This window comes from Prionailurus bengalensis, chromosome A3 (genome assembly GCF_016509475.1).
Source record: "Prionailurus bengalensis isolate Pbe53 chromosome A3, Fcat_Pben_1.1_paternal_pri, whole genome shotgun sequence".
Lineage (NCBI taxonomy): Eukaryota > Metazoa > Chordata > Mammalia > Carnivora > Felidae > Prionailurus > Prionailurus bengalensis.
In genome coordinates, this window is record NC_057354.1 from 66,915,516 (window position 1) to 66,942,710 (window position 27,195).

Here is a 27,195-nt window from a genome sequence, read left to right on the forward strand (position 1 = left end):
TTTATTTTGACAGAGAGAGGGCATGCATGTGTACAGGGGAAAGGCAGAGAGGACAGAGAATCCTAAGCAGGCTCTGCACTGCACTGATAGTGCAGAGCCTGACCCGGGGCTTGATCTCAAGAACTGTGAGATCATGACCTGAGCCAAGATCAAGTTCGGATGCTTAACTGACTGAGCCACCCAGGTGTCCCATCACTTGTTTTCTGATATGTCCCAGAGTCCTCACGTTTGCTCATATACTAGGACTGTTGCTCTTAATCTTCTAGGTTTTTGGTTTTTGTCTTTCCATAGATTCATATGAAGTCTTGGTAGTTTTCAAGTTAGAATTCTCTAAAGAACATTGAATACATGATAGTGAGCATATGAAATAGTTCACTCCTAAGAAATTGCTGATGGGGGAACCTGGGTGGCTCAGTCCGTTAAGCATCTGACTCTTGGTTTCAGTTCGCATCATGATCTCAAGGTTGGTGAATTCCAGGCCTGCATTGGGCTCTATACTGATGGTGCAGAGCCTGCTTGGGATTCTCTCTCTCCCCCTCTTTACTCCTCCCCTGCTTGTGCTTTCTCTCTCTCTCAAATAAACTTAAAAAAAAATTAAATTGCTGATGAAAAATTTTGTTTATATTAAATATGGTATTCTTACTGCCTTCTAATTTAAAATTGAATTACTTCTTTTTATATAAAATTTAGTATGATCAATGTAACAGTCTTATTAGAAACTTAAGTCTCTGAATAAAAGTATTGGTCCTGTAAATTTAGATAAGCCGTGGGGATGCTTAGGTGATAGTATATCATGCTTTTTGAGACAGTGTACTCCTAAGGTCCCTAGACTTCTTTCCAGGTTATATTTTTGTGCCAGGGCAAACTAGTTAATAGTCCATATTTTGTGGAAACAGTGGTTTGGAGGTCATACAGTGAGTGTAGTTTCGTTATAATGGTGAAGCATTGCTCTAACCTCTAAGGAAGAGCCGGAGGGCTTACATTCCATTGCTTTCCCACCATTATTTTCTTTGCTTCTAAATCAGGTTTAGTGGCAAGGCTTTATTCTGCTCTGAGCTGATCTGCTCAGCCCTTTGAAGTTCATTTGCCTCCAATTCAGCCTGCACCACAAAGGCACTGCCTTTCCAGTGCTTTCAAAGGCACCATAGAATTTCTTGTGCTCCATTGGCCCTTTGTCATGCTGGCCTCTCTCCTTAGCTGTCTTTCTCAATTAAGAGTTGCTGGCTTTCATTGCTACTCAATTCTTACTTTTTTTCTTCCTCTGACCAGATTTATTAAACATATCAAAATTCTGTGTACAAAGTGACTTGGACCTCCTGCTTTAAAACATGATCCTTTCTTACTAATATCTTGATAAGTCAGTCCATTGAGTGTCAAAAAGCAGCTTAAAATTCTAAAATTAATAGAAAAGTGCCTAATGCATACCAAATAAATGGTCTAACTACTGGAACTTGAATAGTTCTACAAGATCATTAACGTAGGTAGAATCGAGCCTCTATGACAGTCTGCTGGAAAACTGACGTGAGATGTCAAGAGGCCATTTTGTGACTGCCACTGTGATCCTGTCCTGTTTTTGGATCATAATGTTCCCATTATCTGATTCTAGACGCACCACAGGAGTATCAGTGGGGTCTGAGGTTAGCTTGCTACTTGTTGGGCTAAAATAGATAGCACCCCAGCATGTTCATCTGACAGGGTCCCATGGCAGCCCAGATTAAGTCCTTGTGAACCTGTGCACAGGACTTCCAACAGTGGATGGATTCTTCACTGTTTCCTTGAAGTGCTGCTCCAAGGTCACTTCTATCCCATCCATGGTCCACCTGGCCCAGGGTCCCGTAGCATTTTGCGTTGTCCTCTGGCCCAGGCCTGGAGCATGTCTCCTCTTATTTTACTACATGACAAGTTACAGTGACCAACCCCCAATTTTTTACTTTCCTTGAAAGCCTTCAGCTGCCTTCTGCCTCTGAACAGATGATCTCCTCCTTAATCCTTGTAATCTCAAAATATATCTGTATTTTCAGTCTTTACTCCATGGCTCTTAAAAGAAGAGATAGTGCTTTTTCCTTTCCAAAGCCAACCTTTTCATTTTACCTCTGGACATAGTTTTTTCCTATTTCTTCTCTGCTTCAGTTTTCCAGTGCATCCTGTACTTTTCTTCCTTCAAGTCTCTGCTGTGGCCTCCCATCCCAAGTCGTCTCCCCCAAGTCTTAGCTCTGTAAATCCCAACTTTTCAAAATACAGGCAAATGAAATACCCCAAAGTGAAGTTTCCTAGCTCCCATAGGAATCCTTACTTACTTATCCGCATCACATTGCATTGCATTTTGTATCTCAGTTGTTACTCAGCACTAACTGTAAGATGGAGCATGTCCTTCTCCACTAGATTGAATATTCCTTAAAAGCATTTCCTCTCTTTATATCTTGCCATACTCTTTCTTTTTTAATCTTCTCAGGCCTACCAGAATATGCATCAGATGAGTGGCTCTCGCTGCATTTAACCATACCAAATTTGTCCTCAGCCATATAAATATGCTGTCGTGAAATTCTAGTCGACTATTTTTACAACGAAAGATCAGAAATGCTAGTTTTAAAGAAAGGACAGAATGTGGATTTTAACATACGAAAACATTTCATGATTAATTTCATGATTTATTCTGTCCGAATTTTACCCTAAAAAATTGTCTTTATTCCAGTCAGTTTGCAAATTAATGTGTCAAATTGTGTATAGCTGAGTAATTTTATTGAGGATTGACAGGTATACTATGTTATGCCAACAGTAACTTTGGAGCTTCTAAAATCGTGATTCTCTAAGAGTGGCATTGTCATAGAAACATTAGCAGAGCAGTCCTTTTTAAAAACTTTATTAGCCAGAACATAAACTGACACTGTAATTATTTCTGAAATGGTGTACTGAACAGACTTGTGAAACTAGTAATTTATTGGGCTTTTAATGATACCTGGGCCAGAAACTGAGGGGGTGGTGTATATTGCCTGTACTATATGTTTCAGAAGTGGTTTCATTCCTGTACTGTTCAACTTCTTAATATTCTTACTGAAATTTAATGTTCTTAAACTGTTATTTATTTTTTAAGGACACAAAGGTTGCTTTAAATATTTCTTTGGGAGGAGGGGATACCACACTTATACTCAATGAAGAGAAACATTTTTACAGTCTAGAGGGTGGTCTGTCTTTCTTTCCCTTCCTTCCTTCCTTCCTTCCTTCCTTCCTTCCTTCCTTCCTTTCTTTCTTTCTTTCTTGATTCTTCTGTCATACCATGAATTCATAGGGAATGGGTTCCAGCAGTTCAGGCTCTTTTCCATTAGTTCTTACAAACTTTTCTGTGTGCAGCAGGTTGGTGCTTCATTTGGACCCATGTATCTTTCTCTTGGCTTCCTTTTTTCCTCTGATCATTTTATTTCACAGGCTTCAGGAAGCTGAATGCTTAATATGCTCAATATGTACACTAGTTGTCTTGGCAAGAATCTTGCCCCTGTTTGTTTACAACATTGTTAACAGCATGCTGGATGACACTGGAGACTCTTCCAGTTTTGCCATGGTAACATTTGTGGGGCGTTCCTTTTTGAACAGTGCCATTCCCTTGATGTCTGCAGTGTCATTATCATCTCTTGTACATGTGCATGTATGTGGCTAAAGGACCATCTCTGTTTTCTAAAAGGCCTACAGAACATAGCAGGTGCCCCTCTTGCCCTTTGTGTTGGTCATTTTGGCAGATTACTGGAAGATGGTGGTATGGGCCAAAAGGTGGTGTTGATGACGTAAGACCCATTCCCTGGTGAGTTTGAGAGGAAACAGTGATAAAATAGTTGGAATAAGAAAGAAGCATGGGAAAACTCTTTTTTTTTTTTTTTTAATGTTGATTTTTGAGAGAGAGAGTGAGCAGGAGAGGGGCAGACAGAGAGTGGGAGACACAGAATCTGAAGCAGGCTCCAGGCTCTAAATTGCCAGCACAGAGTCCTGATGCAGGGCTCGAACTCATGAACCGTGAGATCATGACCTGAGCCGAAGTCTGTCGCTTAACGGACTGAACCACCTAGGTGCCCCAGCATGGGAAGATTCTTAATCAGAAATATCTTCTCTGTGGATTCTTAACATTTACCTGAGAGTAGCCTAAGGATATGAGAGTCTTGGGAAAACAAAAGAAAAAGAAAGATGAAGGGTGGGTCAGCCAAGCATCAGGTTTCTTTTATCCTTTCCTCACCCTCTTAACACTGCTTTCCCTGCTTTATCATGAGAACTCAGAGATTTCTTGTGATTGTTAAAACTGAGGCTTTATCAAACTGTTGGTGCATAAGAAGCTCGTAGAAATTTCACTGCTGAGTCCCACCCCCAGGAATATTGTACTATCCACTTCTAAGTAACTTCCATGCTGGTGATCTTAGACCAGCCTTGGAGATGCTCAGTTAGAGCCAGAGGCTTAGGTAGGAAGGCCCATGTTTGTTTCATTGGATTATGGGACTTGACTGTTCAATTTCTGGTTTGTCTTTTAAATTTAGAGTACAACCATAGAAATCTTTTCTGGAGTAGTAAGTACTTAGAGCCCCAGTGACTAGTACACAGTATAATACCGGCTTGGTAGCAGATTTTTCCCCCCACTAATTTGACATTTGCCAATTTGCCATAGCACGTATATCTGCTGCCAGCTGCCTAGATATTATCTTGGCATTCTATAGAGTTTCAGTTATTTTTCTGTTAATTTTCATCTTTTAAAAAGTGAACTTTTATTCAAGTTTAAACCAGTGGTTCTCAACCTGGGGCACTTTCCCCACAAGGGAACATGTGGCAGTGCCTGGAGACATTTTGGGTTGTCACTGGAGAGTGTAGTGTGTAGAACTCAGAGATGCTATTAAAGAGCTCAGAAGAGCCCTCTCACAACAAGGAATTGTCTAGCTTAAATGTCAGTATTGTTGAGGTTCAGAAATCTTGCTTTAAATATATGTGGTCATCATGTGATTACTGTGGGGGCAGCATAATTTTCCCCTCATATAATATGCTGGATGAGCATTTTGGTGGTAGAGGAATTATAAATGGTGATGGAGAGTTAAGTAAATACTTAAGAAATTTAGAAAGCTGATTTGTTTCCTTTCTCTGTCCTTATGTAATTTGAGGGTTAATTTACTGCTCATATAGTTTACAAATATAAGGAAAATGGTTGCTCATTGATAGCCTTCTGCACCTAGGACCATCTGTTATACCCATGGCTATTTTCCTTACCTTTTTTTGTAGGCTCCACATCGAATGTGGGGCTTGAATTCACCACCCTGATATCAAGAGTTGCATGTTCTACCGACTGAGCCAGGCAGGTGCCCCTTCTCTACCTTTGATTACTCAAATTTACCTTTTGGCTATACTGAAATATGTGTTGTTGCAATAACCTCTACAACATAGTTTTTCAAACTGCACGTTGTGACCCAGTGGTGGGTTATGAAATTAGTGCATTGGGTGAAAACTAGTATTTTTGACAAATTAAATATAAGAGAAAAATGAGTCCATTACATATAGTAGGAGTAAGTATTATTTGTGAAACTTGTTTATGTATTTATTTTTAATAGTTTATTTATTTTTGAGAGAGACAGAGACAGTGTGAGCGGGAGAGGGGCAGAGAGAGAGAATCCCAATCAGGCTCCCTGCCATCAGTACAGAGCCTGATGTGGAGCTCTAACTTATGAAACTGTGAGATCATGACCTGAGCCAAGAGCCAACCAAGAGTTGGACACTTAACCAACTGAGCCACTCAGGCATGCCTGTTTATTTATTTGTTTATTTTAATGTTTATTTATTTTTGAGAGAGAGAGAGGGAAGAGACAGCGCATGAGCAGAGGAGCAGAGACAGGGAGACAAAGAATCTGAAGCAGGGTCCAGGCTCTGAGCTGTCAGCACAGAGCCCAGTGTGGGTCTCCAACTCTCAAACCATGAGATCATGACCTAAGCCAAAGTCAGACACTTAACTGACTGAGCCACCCAGGCATCCCAGACCTATTTTAATTATATATTGTAGGTAAGAAAAATTTCTTTTTTCCTACTACCCTCTAGGTTCTCTGGCAGAGACCCTATAAATTAGACTGACAAAAGACAGATTAACAAGAGAAAAACACACTGAAATTTATGCTTATACGCAGGAGCACTCAGATGAGTGACTCGGGGTTGATTAGAACTTGGGCATATATAGCATCTTAGCAAAAAGGAACAATAAATTTTCAAAGAGACTAGACAGAGGAGAAGAATTTTGAGTTCCTAAGGCGAAGTGATGGGAAACTAATGATAGATAAAGGCTAGTAAGTAAAATTTGGTGTGTGGATTCCTCGGTACCGTTTCCAGGCTGATAAGGATCTAAAGTTGTGGTTAACTTTTGTCCTTTCTGGTAAAGAGAGAAGAGAGGACATCTGTAAATTATGTCCTGCTTTTAGGCAAATGGGGAGAAGGCAGAGAGCTTTTCTTTCTGCTTCTTAATTGTTGTCAGCTCAAAACAGTCCTTAAGGACACTAAAGTAGCATGTTTTGAGGTGGCGTGTTATGCCTCCTACGATATCTATGCATGCATATGCTGGATCATGATGTAAAAACATTTCTTGCTGTGAGTTACAGGGAAGAAAATGGAAAGCCACGGATTACAATACATTGCAAAAGTAATATGAGCTGCATGTTTTATAGTTCTTAGAACACACCAAGATTTTATTTATTGACTTGGGGAAGCAATAAACTTATTTGCTTTTTAATTAGAAATTTGGGGCTTTGTACTGTCAAAAGGTAATTTTAGAATGCATTCTGAAAATTTATAAGACCTTCTGATAGAATAAGTATTGGATTTGGCAACATTCTTGAATTGTAATTCTGTTTTATTGAAGATTATTGTTTACATGTTCACTGATGTGTCAGTAACAACGATATCCCAATAATGAAATTCTTCTGCTTAAAAAATGGCAATTCGATGAAAGGCAAATGAAATGGGTATGTGTTATATCTTCTGATACTACTACTTAACTAAACATTAATTTGGTTATTAACTAATCAGAAACTGCTTACATTTTCTATTATGGAGCTTTCCATCCTAGGAAGTTTACATTTCAGAATAGATTCAAGCTTCCTGTGTGGAATTTTTGAATTAATTTAGTTGATTCTTATGTATGTAGTAGACAGATTTTAATTTTAAGCCAAAATATTTAACATTAATTCTAATGTAATTTATTTCAGACTAAATTTAGTGGAAGCTTTTGTAGAAGATGCAGAATTGAGGCAGAGTTTACAAGAGGATTTACTTCGTCGATTTCCAGATCTTAACCGACTTGCCAAGAAATTTCAAAGACAGGCAGCAAACTTACAAGATTGTTACCGACTCTATCAGGGTATAAATCAACTCCCTAATGTTATTCGGGCTCTGGAAAAATATGAAGGTAACAATGATTTTGTTATTGTTTTCCTTCACTCTCAATATACTTAGCAAATGTACTGTCCTTACAAAATTGGGTCTGGTAACTCACTTCAGGTTTTTCTAGTAACAGGTTTGTATTGACCTGTAGCTATGTTGCAGAAGTCCGGAATCATGAGACAACTTATAATTTTTGCTTTTTACAAGTGAATGTCAGAGTAAGTGGGTTTATTGGACTAGCAGGGCTCAGTTGCCATAGAAGACTCAAGGGCCCAAAATGACATTGCTTTCAAATCTACAGTTTATTGAAGGAAAGGAGTGCAGTCTAGCAGCAGCACTAACGTAAGGATAATGTATCACAGCCAAAGTTTCACAGCAGGGGTCCAGGGAGGTCAGTTGTAGGCTCCTATTGTCCTTCCTTTTCAAAGGTCCTTGGTGAGGTGCACTTTTCTCTCACATTAGGAACCACCAATGTATGCAGAACACCTTGGAGCTAGGGAGCTTAAAATGGAGTCTTGCTAGACTTTTTTTTTTTTTTTTAAGTTTATTCTGAGAGAGAGAGAGAGAGAGAGAGAGAGAGAGAGAGTACAAATGGGGGGGGGGTGGAGAGAGAGGGAGAATCTCAAGCAGACTCCGAACTGTCAGTGCAGAGCCATATGTGGGGCTCAAACTCATGAAACTGAGATCATGACCTGAGCTGAAACCAAGAGCCAGGTTGCCTCTTGCTGGACTTTTCATACATTTTCCTGATCTTGTGGGCATTTTCCTGTTCTATAACTAGCCTGTATAGCAGAACCTTCCAGTGCAAGGAGGCCTCATTGAGACTCTTGCAAATCATCAATCAAAAACAGTGCTGACAAGCTGAACAAACAATCTTGAATTTCCTCAGATCTATGATTACAGAACAACAGGATATGTTTGATGCCTTGACCAGGGAACATTGCCATAAAGGAACTTTAAGAAAACCGTTCAGGCTAATTCCAGGCTTGCTGGAGTGAACCTTTCCAGCATACCTATAAAATCAAGTTAAGACGAAAAGTTTTGATGATCTCTAACAGGTGATGTCACAGTGAAGTTACCAGAATGAAGTGAACAAAGTTTTACATACTGATATAGTATGGATAAAATCATTTTGCTCTTACAAGTGTAGTTTTTAACTTTTAAGTGAATCCTAAATTTCTACAACAGTTCAGTGATTATGAAGTTATATGTCTCATACATAAAGCATTTTAAATTTTAGAGTTAAAAATCACCATCCCTTAGAACTGTTAAACTATTCAGTATTATGAGAAAGCTTTTTCTGCAGACAGACTTGAAAAATTCAACTCTATGATGACAAGCTATAAAATAAGCATAGATTTAATTTAAATTTCATGATGACCTTTTCCCTTAAAGTGTAGAAGATACCTAAGTGCTGCTTATTTTAAAGTACCACTGTGGAAGAAGTATTCCCACTCAAGCCAAGGCTCCTCCGCAGACTGATGAGACTTAAATGCCCTTGCATTTTGTTCCACTAATGTGGAATTAAAGGAAATGGGTCTTTATCTTTCCTGTTTCTGCATTCCTTTAGTGTGGCTTAGGCAGCCATTTACCTTCCCTGTGTTTCAGTTTCCTCGTCCATTAAAAGAATATCTTTTATAGTGCTGTGCTTTTCTGATTCCATATCCTCTGGCCCCATTCCAATAGGACCCATTGGAAGCACAAGGGGATTGACCAGTATTAGGGCTATGATAATCAGATTATCATGGGGGTAGGCTCTGTAAACAGTTAATTCACTCTTAACCACTTGTAGCTATTTTGAACCTTACATCTTTTCCTTCCCATAGTAAAAAAAAAAATAAAAATAAAAAAAAATCCTTATTCCTGTACTCTTCTTGTACCTACACCTCTTTTTTGCTTTCCATTCCTAGTCAAGATTCTGAAAGCCTACATTTCCATCTTCCATTTGCTCAGCTGCCTTTCAGCCCTGACCACAGCACTGAAATGGCATTTGCTAAGTTACTTACTATTGCTAAATCCAGCCAGCACAGTCCAGTCCTTATCACACCAGCTTTAAATGCTGAGTTTGACAATTTTTTTCCTTCTAGTTTTATTGAGCTGTAACTGACATATAACACTTTATAGGCTTAGGTGTGCAACATGATTTGATATACGTACGTATTGGAAAGTAGTTACCACAGTAAGTTTAGTTAATATCTGTCACCTCACATAGTTACAATTCTTTTCTTGCAATGAGAACTTTTAAGATCTAATCTCTTAGCAGCTTTCAAATATACAGTACAGTATTTTTAACTGTAAGTCACCATGATGTACTTACATCTCCAGAACTTAAATCTTACAACTGGAAGTTTGTACCTTTAGACCCCCTTCCCCCTTTTCCCCACCCTAGCTGCTGGCAACCACCATTCTTTTCTTTTCTTTTCTTTTCTTTTCTTTTCTTTTCTTTTCTTTTCTTTTCTTTTCTTTTCTTTTCTCTTTCTTTCTTTCTTTCTTTCTTTCATTTTTATTATTTATTTATTTATTTTTGAAGGAGAAAAAGAGTGTGAACAGTGAAGGGGCAGAGAGAGAGGGATACACAGAATCTGAAGTAGGCTGTCAGCACAGAGCCTGACATAGGGCTCAAACCCACGAGCTGTGAGATCATGACCTGAGCCGAAGTTGGACGCTTAACTGATTGAGACACCCAGGCACTCCTCTTTCTTTCTTTCACTTTTAAATGTTTATTTTTGAGAGAGAGCACACATGAGTGGGGGAGGGGCAGAAAGTGGGGGCGGACAGAGGATCTGTCTGATGCAGAGCTTGAACTCATGAACCGTGAGATCATAACCTGAGCTGAAGTCGGATGCTTAACTGACCAAGCCACTTAGATGCCCCTCTTTTTTTCTTTTCTAAGTTTATTTTGAGAGAGAGTAGGGGGGGAGGAGCATTTTGAGAGAGAGTAGGGGGGGGAGGAGCAGAGAGAGAGGGAGAAAGAGAATCCCAAGCAGGTTCTGTGTTGTCACTGCAGAGCCCAACACAGGGCTTGATCTCACAAACAAGAGATCATGACCTAAGCTGCAACCAAGAGTCAGATGCCTACTATTTTCTGTTTCTGAGTTCAGTTTTAATTAGATTCCACATATAAGTGAGATCATACAGTATTTGACTTTCTCTGTCTGACTTACTTCACTTAGCAAAGTGCCCACCATGTTATCACAAGTGGCAGGATTTATTTTATTTTTTTAAAAAATTTAAAACATTTTAAAAGTATTTTTATTTACTTTGAGAGAGTGCAAGTGAGCAGGGTAGGGCAGAGAGAGAAGGGGAGAGAGAGAATCCCAAGCAGGCTCTGTCAGCATGGAGCCCAGTATGGGGCTCGAACTCATGAACTGTGAGATCATGACCTGAGCTGAAATCAAGAGTTGGTTGCTTAACCAACTGAGCCACCCAGGCCCCCCAGTATTTCCTTTTTTTTTTAATGGCTGAGTAATATTCCATTGTATATATACACCACATTTTCTTTATCCATTAAAAAAATTATTTTTAACGTTTATCCATTTTTGAGAGACAGAACTTGAGTTGGGGGAGGGGCAGAGAGAGAGGGAGACAACAGAATTTGAAGCAGACTCTAAGGCTCTGAGCTGTCAGCACAGAGCCTGACCCGGGGCTAGAACTCACACACGGTGAGATCATGACCTGAGCTGGTCAGATGCTTAACCGACTGAGCCACACAGGTGCCCCATTCTTTATACGTTTATCCATCAGTAGACCCTTAGATTATTTCTGTATCTTGTTAGTTGTAAGTCTACTGCAGTGAACAAGGAAGTGCAGATATCTCTTTCAGATAATGATTTTGTTACTTTTGGATATATACGCAGCAGTAGAATTGCTGGGTCCTTCTATGTTTTGCCTTTCCCTTAAGACTCCTCCCACCCCAGTTCGGTTTTTGGCACTTTTTTCGTTCAATACCAGGAACTTTAAAGCTGGGAGTTTTGAATGAATTCTTAGAAGTGTCTTGACATTTCATACAAGATTTTGTGTATGTGTCTTTTCTGGGAAAAGATCTGTAATTTTCATCAGCTATTCAAAAGCATATATAAACTACTCCTCCCCCTCCAAGAGAAAGGGTAAGAAATACTCTTGTGCCCATTCTTTGGTGAATCTTTTTCATTGCCTGGGATAAGCACAGAAGTTAGGAATTGGTCTTGAGAGTAGCTTGGCTCTCTTCCTCCTGCATATATGGGGCTTCATGTAGTCAAGGAGAGTTTTGCAACAGGTCAGTAATTTCCTACTTTTTTGGGGCTACACTTAGGTTATATAGACCTTTGAGAGATCGTAACATTATCTAAATCAAATGCTTCACATTATCCACTTTGGCAACTGATGTCTGCTTTAAAGTATTTAAGTCACCTAGCCTAGAGAATATTAGGGGAGGAAGACTATTCCAGATATTGTGGTACCAAGGGCCACGTTCTTTTCTTTCTATAACATGGAATATTGGATACTCCAGGTGTGCCCTAGTCATTAGGAACTTAACTAATCTGAGTTTTCTCTAAAAAAAAACCCCCAACAGAATGGAGGTGCCTGGTTGGGTCAGTCGGTGGAGCATGCAACTATTGATCTTGGGGTTATGGTTTGAGCCGATTGTTGGGTATAGAGATTGCTTAAAAATAAAATCTTACAAAACAAAATAACAGAATGACATTTTGATGAGTTTAACATAGGTCCTAGTTTACTGATTTCATGGAGAGAGCCAAAACTGAGGCCAACTTATGAGTAAAATGAACCAAATTCACTATTTTTAAAAGCAGAGTCATGACTTAAAAAAAATTTTTAAGTATGTGAGTATATTGCTAGAAATTGAGTATGTTCTCCTATCACCTTGTGATGTTTTTGTTTTTGATTAAGTCTAGGTTTAAAGTTATATTAATGTTATTCCTAAAAAAAAAAATAAAAGTAAATTCTGAGACAGCAGAGGGCAGCAACAGTCTACAAAGCTGACTTGGATTGAGTGATAGAAGCTCTACTCTAAATCATCTTTCTCCTGTAAGAAATAGTTATTTGAAAAATATACTTGGCTTCCCTTCTTCCTTGTATCTTTTTTTTTCTTTTTTTTTTTTTAATGTTTAAGTTTTTTTTTTTTTTTTTTCAAAAGCAAAGTTATTTAACCAATTTTTTTTTTAACGTTTATTTATTTTTGAGACAGAGAGAGACAGAGCATGAACGGGGGAGGGGCAGAGAGAGAGGAAGACACAGAATTGGAAACAGGCTCCAGGCTCTGAGCCATCAGCCCAGAGCCCGACGCGGGGCTTGAACTCACGGACCGCGAGATCGTGACCTGAGCTGAAGTCGGACGCTTAACCGACTGCGCCACCCAGGCGCCCCTAATGTTTAAGTTTTGAGAGAAAGGGAGGGGGAGAGACAGAGCATGGTCAGGGGAGGGGCAGAGAGAGAGAGAAGAGAGGGAGACAAAGAATCTGAAACAGGCTCCAGGCTCTGAGCTGTCAGCATAGAACCTAACATGGGGCTTGAACTCACAAACCATGAGATCATGACCTGAGCCAACATCGGACAGTTAACCAACTGAGCCACCCATGTGCCCCCTTGTATCTTTTAAAATTAAAAAGTTGAGGCAAAATCTAAATAATATTGTGCATTTACGGCAAATTTCTGATAGTGCTTAAAGCAGCTCCTATAAGTATCCAGATGATTTTATTGATAAATTTTATTATAACAGCACTTATGCTGAGGTGCATAACTTTTCCCTCTTCCTGTATCCAATTAATCATCTGTTTCTGTTTAATATACTTCTTAAAATTTTCACATTTGCTATTTTTCCTCCCCTGCTCTGTGCATCCTCCTCAATGAAACCATAGTTATCTTTTCTAGCTCATCTCATTTGATCATGTCATTTCTTCCCCTTCAGAACACGTTAATTGCTTCCTGTAACTTATAGGAAGAAGTCCTCTGGTCTGCCTTTTAACAGCAAGTAATTTTATACTGACAGATTACTTTTCCAAGAAGGTAGTACTCATTTATGGTTCCAGTCACAGGATTTAGAAGAAAACTTCTTTGCATCCTCACCAACACTGTTTGCTTTCTGTTATGGTGATTAGTTAGTGTATTTTAGTGGTTAGTATATTTTGTTGCAAATGTTTAGTGGGATCTGGGTGGAAGTAATTTGATGGAGGGACAGAAATACAAGGGTAATATGACTCTTAGCCCAAGAATAGATACCAAAAGATTAAATGAGAAAATTGCTATAATAAGTGATGGGTGAGAGAAAGGAAAAATAATCTTATGAAGTTGGGACTGTAAAGGAAAACTCAGTTTTTCTCCTGTGAGTCGTTTTCCTATATCTCTCATACAGAACACTGCACTTCTAGTCACCAGATGTTTGGAACTTTTCCCTCCACACCAAACAATTTTTTGTGACACCAGCTGTGTGTCCTACAGTGTAACTCAGCTCTGATATTGTCTCCCTGGAAATAACACCAGATTCCAAGGTTAAGGGTATAGTCCCACAAGACACCAGACCAACTGACTATAGATTAAAGATTCCTGTGATAACCTCCTTGGATTTTTTTTTTTTTAATGTTCATTTATTTTTGAGAGAGTGAGTACGAGTGTTCAAGGGGCAGAGAGAGGGAGACAGAGGACCCAAAGTAGGCTCCCCCTGACAGAAGGGAGCCTGGTGTAGGGCTTGAACTCATGAACTGTGAGATCATGACCTGGACCAAAGTCAGACACTTAACCGACCGAGCCACCCAGGGGCTCCTGATTTGCTAGAGCAGCTCACAGAAATCAGGGAACCATATTTACCAGTTTCATTAGAGGATACAGATGAACATCTAGAGCTTCTAGTCATGGTTTTGTCTGTCTGTTAACCAGCCTTCATCCAGGAGCCCACCTTTATTTTTATTTTTATTTTTATTTATTTTTTTTAAGTAAACTTTACCCCAATGTGAGGCTCAAACTCATGACCCTGATAGGTGCCCCTAGAGTCACCCTTTTAGTACAAGAGATGCTCCTAGTGCTCTTAACACTTAGGAAATTATGGGGGCTCCTGGGTGATTCCATTGGTTGTCTGATTCTTGATTTTGCCCCATATGATGATCTCATGGTTTGTAAGTTCGAGCCCCAAATGAGATTCTCTGTCTCCCTCCTCTCTGCCCCGTGATCACCTGCTCTCTTTCTCTCTCAAAAATAAACAAATATTAAAAAAAAAAAAAACCACTTAGGAAATTACAAGGTTTATAGGAGCTCTGTGCCAGGAACTGGGGGCAGAGACCAATAGGTTTCTTTTGATCTCATAGGGACTAGCACAAGTATAAAATGATACTCATAAATAATCCATGAAATCAGAAGAAAAAGTCAATATAGAAAAGTACTATTTTGTCAAAATGACAGTAGTCATAAAGGAGAATGAGGATGGTGTCAGAGAAGGTATTACTTGCATGTGGGGGGACTGAGACAGGTGGCTGTGCTTAAACAAAAGGGATGACGTGGCTGGAGAAGCTGACAAGAGAAGATGAGTGAAGGAAGGGGGTGGGGCATGAGGAAGGATGAGAGGCCCGTACTGTAGAGTGCTGACCAGTGCTGATAGCAGTGAAAGAAGAGCGGGAATGGCCATGTGCCAGAGGTCGTCATTCAGAGCTATCTGATTACTTAGACATTTTACCATGATTCACCTGCGCTTGGCTTTTTTGTTTAATTTGGTAATTTATTGGCTCCAGCCTTATATTTGTGTGAATACTTAAACTTTCATTAGCAGTATCTTACTAGTATTTATTCCACTTACCTGGACTTTTAAATCTATTTCATAAATCTATTAAAGGGATCAGATAAAGTTTAATTATGCTTAATAAAACTTCTAGTTTAGAATTGATAATACAAAGAATTTGTGTACAATTAGTCAAGGAAATGTAGGCATAGAATAAATTGTTTAAATCTTTGTTAATCAAAACTCAGGTCTTTTTATTACCATTTACCAAAATATTTGATAGAATAGGCTAACTTCATAATTAATATAGATTTTAGGTTGAGTTTCTCAGTCATGGACTATTTGAACAGTCTGATTTAGATGACCTGTGACTAGGGCCAGGCATGGATCTGAGGATAGTGTCACAAGGGCATGTGTAAGGAGGTACCTCCTATGTGCTGTCCAGAACTGTCCTGTAGTTTGTTTTGATTTTTAGTGTTATTTGCTCATTTAACTTGAGATTAGATAGTCTTTCTTTATTTCACTTAAAATTTTTTTGAGTACAGTTGACACAGTGGTACATGAGTTTCAGGTATACAGCATAGTAATTCAACAACTCTGTATTTTATGCTATACTCAAAAGTGTAGCTGCCGCCTGTCATCGTAAATACTATTGTAATACCGTCGACTATATTCCGTATGCTGTACATTTCATCCCTGTGACTTATACATTCCATAACTGGAACCCTGTATCTCCTAATCCCCTTCACCCATTTTACCCATTTCTCTACCCCTTACCCTTCTGGCAGCTATCAGTTTTCTGTATTTATGTGTCTGTTTCTCCTTTTTGCTTATTTGTTTGTTTTGTTTTTTAGATCCCAAATATAAGTGAAATCATAAAATACTTGTCTTTCTCAGTCTGACTTATTTCACTTAACATGATACCCTCTAGATCCATCCATGTTGTCACAATTGGCAAGATCTCATCCCTTTTTTTTTTTTACGACTGATACTCCAGTGTTTGTGTGTGTGTGTGTGCGTGTGTGTGTGCGTGTGTGTGTGTGTACATCATACCACATCTTCATTCATTCATCTATCAGTGGACACTTAACATTGCTTCCATATCTTGGCTATTGTAAATAATGCTGTACGGGTGCCTGGGTTGCTCAAGTCGGTTGAGTGGCCTTCAGCTCACGTCATGATCTCAATTTTGTGCGTTCAGGCCCTGCATCGGGCTCGGTGCTGACAGCTGGGAGCCAGGACGCTGCTTCAGATTCTGTATCTCCTTTTCTCTCTCTTTTTCTCTGCCCCTCCCCTGCTGTGTGCTTGCTCGCGCTCTCTCTCTCTCTCTCTCTCTCTCTCTCTCTCTCAAAAATAAATAAATAAAACTTAAAATAATGTTGCAGTAAACATAGGGATGGGTATATCTTTTCAAATTAGTGTTTTTGTTTTCTTTGGGTAAAAAATGACCAGTAGTGGAATTACTGAACCATACAATATTTGTTTTTAATTTTTTAAGGAACCTCCATACTGTTTTCCACAGTGGCTGCACCAGTTTGCATTCCCACCGATAATGCATGAAGATTCCTTTTTCTCCATATCCTTGCCAACATTTATTTTTTATCTTTTTTATTCTAGCTATTCAGCAGGTGTAAGGTGATTTCTCGTTGTGGTTTTGATTTGTATTTCCCTGATGATTAATAATGTTGAGTATCATTTCATGTGTCTCTTGACCATCTGTCTCCTTTGGAAAAATGTCTATTCAGATCCTCTGACCAGTTTAATCTGATTGTTTATTTGGTCTTGAGTTGTGTAAGTTCTTTATATATTTTGGATATTATTCCCTTAACGAATATATCATTTGCAAATATTTTGTCTCATTCAGTAGGTTGCCATTTTGTTTTGTTGATGGTTTTCTTCACTGCAAAAGCTTTTTATTTTGGTGTAGCCCTAATAGTTGATTTTTGCTTTTGTTTTCCTTGTCTTAGGAGACATATCTAGGAAAAAGTTGCTATGGCCAGTGTCACAAATTACTGCCTATGTTTTCTTCTAGGAATTTTCTTGTTTCATGTCTCACAGTTAGGTCTTTAATCCATTTTGAGTTTATTTTTGTGTATGGTGTCAGCAACTCCAAGAAATTAAAATCTTTTGGTGGCTGGCAGCAAATCTAGTGTTCCTACAGAAATTATTTAATGATGTAATTTCTTAAATATTTCACATTTTGATGTACTTACGAAGCTAACAGTTATTTCTTTGTGTCATCTCTGGTATCCTTGCTAGATGAGTGTTGTGTGTATCAAAACTAATGACCAGGGGCACCTAGGTGTCTCAGTTGGTTAAGCGTCTGACTCTTGTTTTCGGCTCAGGTCGTAATCTTGCGGTTTGTGAGTTTGAGCCCCTTGTGGGGTTCTGTGCTGTCAGTGCAGAGCCTGCTTGGGATTCTCTCTCTCCCTCTTTCTGCCCCTCCCTTGCTCATTCAGTCTAAATAAATAAATCAATAACCAACCAGTGATTGATTGCCTTATCAGGCCCTTCCTTCCTTCAGTAAGTCATTCAACAGATGATTAATTTGTGCCAGGCCTTATCCTAGGAGGTACAATAGTAGATATGGCAGATAAGATCCCTGTTCTTATGGAGGGTCAGTAATAGTGGAAGATTAGAGGGAGATAGACAATAAATCAACGAGCAAGAATTTAAATAGTAATAATACAATAAAGAAAGCATATTATATTGATAGGATAGAGTGACTTGGCTGGGTCCAGGGGAAACACTAGGTCTTTTGGTCAAGGATAACCTCTCGAATTGCTTCTAAGGTGGAACTTGTATGATAAGAAGTTGCCAGCTGGTAAGATATAGGGGGAGGCTAGTGGGACCAGCCAGTACAAGTGTCTAAGGCTTGAATTGTTGATGGAGTGAAGGAGAGCTAGAGTGGTCAAGCACAGAGATAGAGAATAAGGGCCATGTTAGGAGTAGATGCCAGAGAGGTAAGATCTAGCTGAGGTTTTTAATTTTTTTGTGCTGTGGACCCTAAATAAAGCCTATGAACCCTTCTTCAAAATAATGTTTTTAAATGCATTAAATGAAACACATAGAGTTGCAAAAGAAACCCAGTTATATTGAAATATTGTCATCCAAATATAAAACAAAAATTTTTAACTTTAATTTGAGAGCTAGAGTAAGAGAGAGAGCATGCACCAGTGAGGAGGGGGCAGAGAGGGAGGGAGAGAATCCCAAGCAGGCTGTGTGCTATCGGTGCAGAGCCAAATGCAGGATTTAATCCATGAGATAATGACCCAAGCCAAAATCAAGAGTCAGTTGCTTAACCAGCTGAGCCACCTAGGCACCCCTAAAACAAATTCCTGACAAAGAAATAAGTCCTTTTTATTAATGCATTAAATAACATGATTGGAGTGAAGTTCTAACATCTTTAATGGTGGTTTATTGCCTACATTAGTAATGAAAGTTAATGCCAGATACCAGTTAGACGTTAGAGAAAATAAAGGTGGAATTTATTTCTTTTCTATGTTTATGCAGTATTTTATTTCAAGGGTCTGTAGTCCTTGTGTTAAGACCCTAGAATATTGTATAGGGCTTTCTAGACTGTGGTAACTAGTGAAAAATGGAGTTTATAAAAAACCAATTGATGCCCATCACTAGATGAATGGATAAATAAAATGTGCTATTTTTATGTAATGGAATATATTTGTCAATAAAAAGGAATGAAGTACTGATGCATGGTGCAGCATGGATGAACCTTGAAAACTAACTGAAAAAAAGGCAGTCACAATATCATATCCATTTATGTGAAATAGCCAGAATAGGCAAATCTATATACCAAAAGTGGATTGCCTGGACTTGGAGGAGTGGCAGGAGGTTGGAGGGGAACTGAAAGTTACTGCTAATGGGTATGGGTTCCCAGTGTTTTGGAGGGCAGTGACAGAGTTCAAAAATCAATTGGCAGTGGTCCCACAAATCTGTGAATAAATAAAAACCATTGATTGTACCCTTTAAAATGGAGAATTGCTTGCTATGTGAATTATAGCTTAGTAAATTTAATTAATTTAATTAAAATATAACCAGTTGGGGGGAAAAAAAAACTCAGTTGGAAATCAGTGCCTGGGGCTTAGTACAAAATATAGGTAGGGGAAAGAATTCAAGATGTTAGTGAAAGTTTGCAGGATAGGGAGCCAGTGAGCTCAGAAGGGGCCTATTGACTCTGAGAAGAGCTGCAGTAAGGTGGGCCTATATGCTTGAGGGACTAGATGACATGTTGAGGATGACAGGTTCTGAAGTTTATACAGATATTTCTGTAATAATACCACATGTTTATTCTTGGCATATTTTATTTCAAAGTCGTATTAGAAAACATAACAGAACTTATAGAAAAAATAGAGTTAAGGTGGACCTCAAAATACATGAAAAAAATTTTAATATTACTAATTGGGCATCTGGGTGGCTCAGTTGGTTAAGCGTCCAACTCTTGAATTGGGCTCAGGTCATGACCTTGTGGTTCATGGGATCGAGCCCCGCATCAGGCTCTGCAGTGACAGCATGGAGCCTGTTTGTCATTCTCCCTCTCCCCATCTCTGCCCCTCCCCTATTTGTGCACATGCATGCTTTCAAATAAATGAACATAAAAAAATTGTTAACAGAAGCAGTAGTAAACTTTAATAAAACAGTTGCCTACAGAAGTCTCCATTGCATTTGTACCCAGCAGCAGCATCATGTGACTCTTTGCAGCGTTAAAGTCTAGCGTTCTTGTCACCTCCTTTGAGATGCCCTGTGAGGGCATTTGCTTCTAATAAAGGTCATTTTCACAAAAGTTAAAAATCTGAACCAGGGTAAAGAATTAATAAAAATTCTAGTAAACACCAGCAGATGTTTTTGTGCTTCTCGTGTATTCTCTGCTTTTCCGTGTATCTTAGCATAATGACAAGTACACTGGCCATTAAGCCAGCTACTCTGAGGTCTTCATAGGTTGCTAAGTTTACTCTTCCATTGTGTGACGCTTGCCTTGATCATTTCAAAACATTAATGGGATGGGAAAAAGATGATTTGTGAACCAGTGCCACCTCCACACTTTGCTTCCATCATTCCCCTATTTACCAATAGCATATGAGCTAATTCAGAATAAAGAACCAGGCGTTGAAGCACAACAGACATTATGTGGGCAAAGTGTTGGTTATAGACTGTCTAAATAATGTTTCACACATAGGTACTATTTTCTAAATGTGTGTAGATGCTGTTGTGATTAATAAAACATGAATTCTTAAAACAATTTTGCTGACTTCATAGTAGCTTTTCATCATTTTCTCAATCAAGAGCTACTGATATTTCTAGAAAAGGTTGGAGCAAAATGCAGTATGCTAGAGATCACTTGCAGAATTCTTGTAAAAGAATTTATTGGAGATCAGAAAAAAAAAATCCTTGCAAGGTAACCAATTATAGCTGGGCTTCTGTTAAGTGTCAAGCATTATGTTAAGTGTTGTGTAGCCTTATCTCATTTATTCCTCTTCTGGGTAGCTATTGTCATTACTCCTATCGTAATAGATAAGGGAAAGGGGCTCAGAGAACATGCTGTAGATCACAGAGCCAGGAGATAACAGAGTTGGGATTGGCACCCAGGTCTGTACTCAGGCCTTTCACACTATACACTTTGTTGCTTCACTTACTCCTTCTGTAATTCCCCAGCATGTGCTCTTAAATAGCATCAAGTAAAGTGCCAGTGTAAATACTTGACCTGATTTAACCTCTGTTAATTGGAACACTGTATTATTAATGGAAATTAGGGATATAAGGTAAGTTAGAGACATTTTAACGACTTTGGCTTTGGGTTATTAAATCTACGAAGAAATGCAATTCATTTAGTTGTAATTAATGTCATGTTTCTGCATCTCTAGTGCTCTTGATGAAGGAGATTACAGACAGGCAGGGAAGGTAGTGTTTTATTAGTAGGAAGCTTAGAGAGCCAGATCATTTCCCTTTCTATAAAATAAATACTTAACACATTTGACTTAAATTTACAGGAGTAAATAGTAACTTTGGAGACCCGCTGCACTATTTGCGCTTTTTGGATCAAATGCTGTTTGTTATCTTAGACGAAGTTTTAAAAATGGGACCATTTTGGGGCGCTTGGGTGGCTCATTCGGTTAGCCATCTGACTTCAGCTCGGGTCATGATTTCGTGGTTCGTGGGTTCTAGCCCTGTGTTGGGCTCTGCTGACAGCTTAGCCTAGAGCCTGCTTTGCCTTCTGTGTCTCCCTCTCTCTTTTTCTCAAAAATAAATAAACATTAAAAAAATTTGTAGATAAGAACGTTTTATTATTTTTTGCTTTCTTTTAGGAAAACACCAGAGATTACTCTTGGCAGTTTTTGTGACTCCTCTTATTGATCTTCGTTCTGATTTCTCCAAGTTTCAGGAAATGATAGAAACAACATTAGATATGGATCAGGTATGTAATGTACTCTTTTTTTTTTTTTTTTAATGTTTGTTTCTTTTTGAAGGAGAGAGAGACAGATTGTGAGCGGGTGAGGGGCAGAGAGAGAGAGAGGGAGACACAGAATCCAAAGCAAGCTCCAGGCTCTGAGCTGTCAGCACAGAGCCTGATGCAGGGCTCGAAACTCACAAGCTGTGAGATCATGACCTGAGCCGAAGTCGGATGCTTACCGACTGAGCCACCCAGGTGCCTTTGTAAGGCACCTTTTTTTTTTTTTTTTTTTTTTTTTTTTTTGGGACAGAGAGAGACAGAGCATGAACGGGCGAGGGGCAGAGAGAGAGGGAGACACAGAATCGGAAACAGGCTCCAGGCTCCGAGCCATCAGCCCAGAGCTGGACGCGGGGCTCGAACTCATGGACCGCGAGATCGTGACCTGGCTGAAGTCGGACGCTTAACCGACTGCGCCACCCAGGCGCCCCTGTAAGGCACCTTTGAGACAGTGGATGTAAGATTAAGTGATGAGGAAAGTTTGTTTTTGTTTTTGTTTTTTTTAAGAATTGTTTTAGTGGACGAAGAAAGATTAACAGAGGCAATGAATATTGGGCACAACTGGCTTTGTTAAAGGAAATCTCACAAATAAAAGATTTCACATAGGCAATCTAAATTTTGCTTTAATTTCAAGAGAGAAGGGAGATAGTCTCTGGAAAAGAGAAGAGGATAAATGTAGATGTGGAACATAAGAGAAGGCAACTTCTCTTTTGTTTATTTTCCATGTAGGAAAGTCTTTGGGAGAAGAGGTTAGATTATACGTGTGTCTCCTAAGTAGCTGTTGATATAACTAAAAAGTTAACTGTAGTTTAAATACTGTTTAGTTCCAAATTTCTAATTAGTTGAGGAGAGCTTTTAGATTATAAGTGACCTGTACCTCGGGTCTTTAACAATGTTAAATAGTAATTTATATATATAAGTATAAAATAGGAATAGTTTTTGAAGTAGTTGAAGATACCTTTTATGAAAATGAATTTGAAAGCAAAATTTATGAAATGGTAATTTTTACTGTTAAAAGTTTATTTATAGAACAAATTTATTATGGGGCCACTGAATGCAGTGTTTTCCAATTTTGTGACATTAAAAATAATATTTAAAATATTTTCTACACTACATTTCCTGTCAAAAATGATCATGCAGGGAATATGTGCTCTGATATTATTCATATTAAGGTAACAGTTCGGTTTGCAAATTGTTAGATTCTTTGCGTTCTTAATAACTGGATTTGAATTGTTTGTCCCATGTGATGTCGATTTATTTTGTTTTTATTGAATTGTTAACTGAGGTTTAAAGAAGTTAAACCTCATTTACTCTGTGTTCTTTGGATTTTAGAAGTACATGAATATGTATATATAGGTGTAAATGCTTCACTTTTCTGGGACTGTTTTGTCAGTGATGGGCCTAAACAGCCAAAAGACTTGCATTGTTTACCCCTCATTTGGGAAAACTTGCATTTTAGCTATTGTTACCTCTGTAATGTTGCTATGAGTGGAATGATTTAAGGTGTGCAACTTTCAGATCAATGGGAGGCAGAAATACTGCTAAGAAACATCTAATCCCGAAATACCACTGCCTCCCAAGCGGAAGATGTGGCCTTCCCGGTGATTGGGTGGGGTTGGATATTTGTAAACGATGTTTAAATGAAAGCTTGTAGAGGCATAGTTCTTGGAGGTTAACAAAAACTCTTACTAGCTTAGGGATGTGGGGAGGCAGGAATCTAGAGCCCCTCATTGTCACCACAGCTTAGTTCTGATGAAATGCTGCCGTTGATTTTGCCCTTTGTGGCCAGCTTTATTCTTCTAAAAGTTGCCATGCTTTAATATTGTGGGTCTCAAGCTTAAGCATGTATCAGAACCACTTGGTGGGTTTGTTGAAACAGGTTGCTGAGCTTCATCCCCAGAATCAGATTCTTTTGGTCCGGGGTGGGGTGAAAAATTCACATTTCTCTTTTTTCTTTTTCTTTCTCTTTTTCTTTTTTCCCTTTCTTTTTCGTTTTCTTTTTAAATACAAGTTAGTTAACATAAAGTGTAGTAATGGTTTCAGGAGTAGAATTTAGTGATTTGTCACTTACATATATCACCCAGTGCTCATCCCAACAGGTGCCCTCCTTAATGCCTATCATTCATTTAGCTCATCCCCCCCCCCCACCAAACATCCCTCCAGCCACCCTCAGTTTGTTCTCTGTATTTAACAGTCTCTTATGGTTGGCCTCCTTCTCTGCTTTTATTTTGTTTTTCTTGTTTCCTACTCTTTTTTTTTTTTTTTAATTTTTTTAACGTTTATTTATTTTTGAGACAGAGACAGAGCATGAACGGGGGAGAGTCAGAGAGAGGGAGACACAGAATCTGAAACAGGCTCCAGGCTCTGAGCTGTCAGCACAGAGCCCGACGCGCGGCTCGAACTCATGGACCGTGAGATCATGACCTGAGCCAAAGTCGGCCGCTTAACCGACTGAGCCACCCAGGCACCCCATCTTGTTTCCTACTCTTGTGTTCATCTGTTTTGTTTCTTAAATTCCACATATGAGTGAAATCCTATGATATTTGTCTTTCTCTGACTGACTTATTTTGCTTAGCATAATATACTCCAGTTCCATCCACGTTGTTGCAAATGGAAAATTTTCATTCTTTAAAAAAAATATTTTTAATGTTTATTTTTGAGAGAAAGAGAGAGTGAGAAGGGGAGGGGCAGAGAGAGAGAGGGAGACACAGAATCTGAAGTAGGCTCTAGGCTTTGAGCTGTCAGCAACAGGGCCTGATGCAGGGCTTGAACTCACGAACCGTGAGATCATGACCTGAGCTGAAGTCGGATGCTTAACCAACTGAGACACCAGGTGCCCCAAGATTTCATTTTTTTTTTTATGGCTGAGTAATACTCTAGTGTATATACATATCACATCTTCTTTAACCATTCATCAGTCAATGGACATTTGGGCTCTTTCTATACTTTGGCTATTGTTGATAGTGCTATTATAAAATTGGGATGCATGTGCCCCTTTGAATCAGCATTTTTGTGTCCTTTGAATAAATGTCTAGTAGTGCAATTGCTGGGTCGTAGGTAGGGCAGCTCTATTTTTAATTTTTTTGAGGAACCTATACAGTTCTTCAGAGTAGCTGTATCAGTTTGCATTCCTGAAAATTTGCATTTCTAACATGTACCCAAATGATGCTGCCTGTCTGGGGATCACACTTTGAGAACTACTTGCTAATAAAATAAATTACTCCTAATAAATTAGGAGTGTAATCTCATCTCAAAGTGAGATAAGTGTGCGATTTCCTTTCACCAATTTGCATCCTACTGCAAAGGCTGCGCTCTTGGGCAATCACTGGGCATTATCTGGCCAAAAGTTGGTGTATATAAATTGAGAATGTTCGAGTTTCTTAAAATTTGTAGCCCCTCTGTCAAAGTACAGATCTTCTATTGAAAACCCTGTGCAGCTATCTTTTTATCTGGGTCATCACACTGACAACCTGTCCAGTAGATGTGGAGGCCTGCCTTTTAGGACCTGTCTTCCTCTCCTGCTCTTGGACAGTTTTAAAAGCTGTCTCCGGCAATGAGCTGTTTGTTTTCCTTATACTCAAGATGTGGGCCACTACTATGATAATTACAAGAAGCAGCAGGATGATAAAATGTTGGATACTTTTGGGGCACCTGGGTGGCTCATTCAGTTGAGCATCTGACTTTAGCTCAGGTCATGATCTTGCTGTCTGTGAGTTTGAGCCCCACGTCAGGCTCTGTGCTGACAGCTCAGAGCCTGGAGCGTGCTTCGGATTCTGTCTCCTTCTCTCTCTGTCCCTCTGCTGATTGTGCTCTGTCTCTCTGTCTCTCAAAAATGAATAAATGTTATTTAAAAAAATTTTTTTAAATGTTGGATACTTTTGGTTCATATTTTGCCTTTTGATTTATTCCCTCTCTCCCTCCCTCTCCTCTTTCTTGCTCTCCTTCCCTCCCTTCATACAATATTCTGACTGCATAGGTCCAGCCCTTGAGATACATAGCTGCTTGACAGCAAATAAGCCAAAACATTCCCTCACAAATGATGATGTACCAAAATACCAAGATGTAAATTTTTAAAGTATTTTCTTTATTTGAAGCTTTTCTACTTAATAAAGATAACACATCTGTTAGGCAAGTGGAACGGGGCGCCTGGGTGGCTCAGTCGGTTAAGTGTCCAAGTCTTGATTTCAGCCCAGGTCATGATCTCAGAGTTGTGAGATCAAGCCCTGATTAGGGCTCTGCACTAGGCATGAAGACTGCATAGGATTCTGTCCCATTCACTCCATCTCCCTCTCTTTCTCTCTCTCAAAAAAACACCAAAAAATCAAAAGCAAGCGAAACAAAACTATATGAAGAAGTATAGAGGCGAAAGTGACCATTCTTCCCTCTTCAGATGAACAGTGTTAACAGCCTAATGTGCTTCTTCCAGCTCCATCTTCCTTATTGTGGGTTAAGATGTACTTTTATCTGAAACACTTGATACATATCTGTTAATTTAGACCTTACTGTGATTGTATAAAATAGTTTTTTAGATTTTTTTTTTTTTTTTTTAAGAGAGAGGGAGAGGGAAAGAGAGAATCTTAAGCAGACTCCACTCCCAACGTGGAGCCTGACCTCAACTCGGGGCTCAGTCCCACGACCCTGGGATCATGACTTAAGCCAAATTAAGAGTTGGACCCTTAACTGGTTGGGCCACCCAGGCGCCACTTTTTAGTGTCAATTTTTGAATGGTGCTATGGGATTAGAGTGTTGTAAGATTTTGTGTCTGGGAAGAGGAGATTTTAGGAAGGCAAGCAGTGTAATTATATTGATAAAGCCTGGGAAAGGAGAGGTCCTTTGTCCTAATTTTATTGCTGTCACTTAAGATTATGACAAAACTTGATTTCTTAATCTGAAAGTAGTTAATTTTATGGGGGAGAAAAAACTTTTTTTTTTCCTGCTTTCTTTGGTTCATTGTTTGGAAGTCTGCTAGTTAAACTGATAAACAGATTATTAGCAAGAGAACAGATTTTTGGGTTCACAGAAAAATGTGACTCAAGGAGGCTATTAGAATTTGGGGCTTATGTATTATCTTAGTAGGGGAATGGGAGAGGGAGAAAGGGTACTTCCAGGAAAACAAATGACTTTTACAAGTGATTAATGAGCCCTTGAGAGAATAGATTGAGGATATGATAATTTTTACTTCCTTGGTTATGAAACTCCCTGGGAGGGGATTTAACAACAAATTAGTTCTTTTGGGAGCCTCTGTTTTTAGGGAGATAAGAGAGTGCAGAAACAAAAGTCTATTCTCAGATGCTTTCATCTTGGAATAATTTTTATGCCACTATAACATATTCTGAACCCCCCTTCACTGTTAAGTACTGTGTCAATAAGTGAGCTGTGGATTTCCTCCCTGCCCCCAGTAGATTATCTGAGGTTAAACTTAGTATTAGTTAGGACTCTTTATTTTTCACATAACCTAAAACTCACTACACCCTGGCTCATGAAATTGAAAGTCTAGAGATAGGGTAGGCTTTAATTTAGAGTTGCTTATCCACCAGCTCAATAATACCATGCAAAGGACCTAATTTCTTGATCTCGTCTATCTTTTGTGATTTTAATACTAACCTAACGCAAGTTCCTCTTTTGGCCCTGCGTTGAGTATCTACCA

General features: G+C 39.0%; 1 protein-coding gene and 1 pseudogene across 1 annotated transcript in view; one reads left to right on the forward strand and one right to left on the reverse strand.

The window, feature by feature from the left end:
• The window catches only part of MSH2 (mutS homolog 2), an 81,823-nt gene that overhangs the window by 25,918 nt on the left and 28,710 nt on the right, over positions 1 to 27,195 (forward strand). Inside the window, exons 7-8 of the mRNA XM_043603330.1 lie at positions 7,209 to 7,408; positions 21,406 to 21,515. Of these exons, the coding sequence (XP_043459265.1) occupies positions 7,209 to 7,408; positions 21,406 to 21,515 (310 nt within the window). The remainder of the gene's footprint in view (positions 1 to 7,208; positions 7,409 to 21,405; positions 21,516 to 27,195) is intronic.
• On the reverse strand, positions 1,496 to 1,928 carry LOC122466884 (annotated as a pseudogene).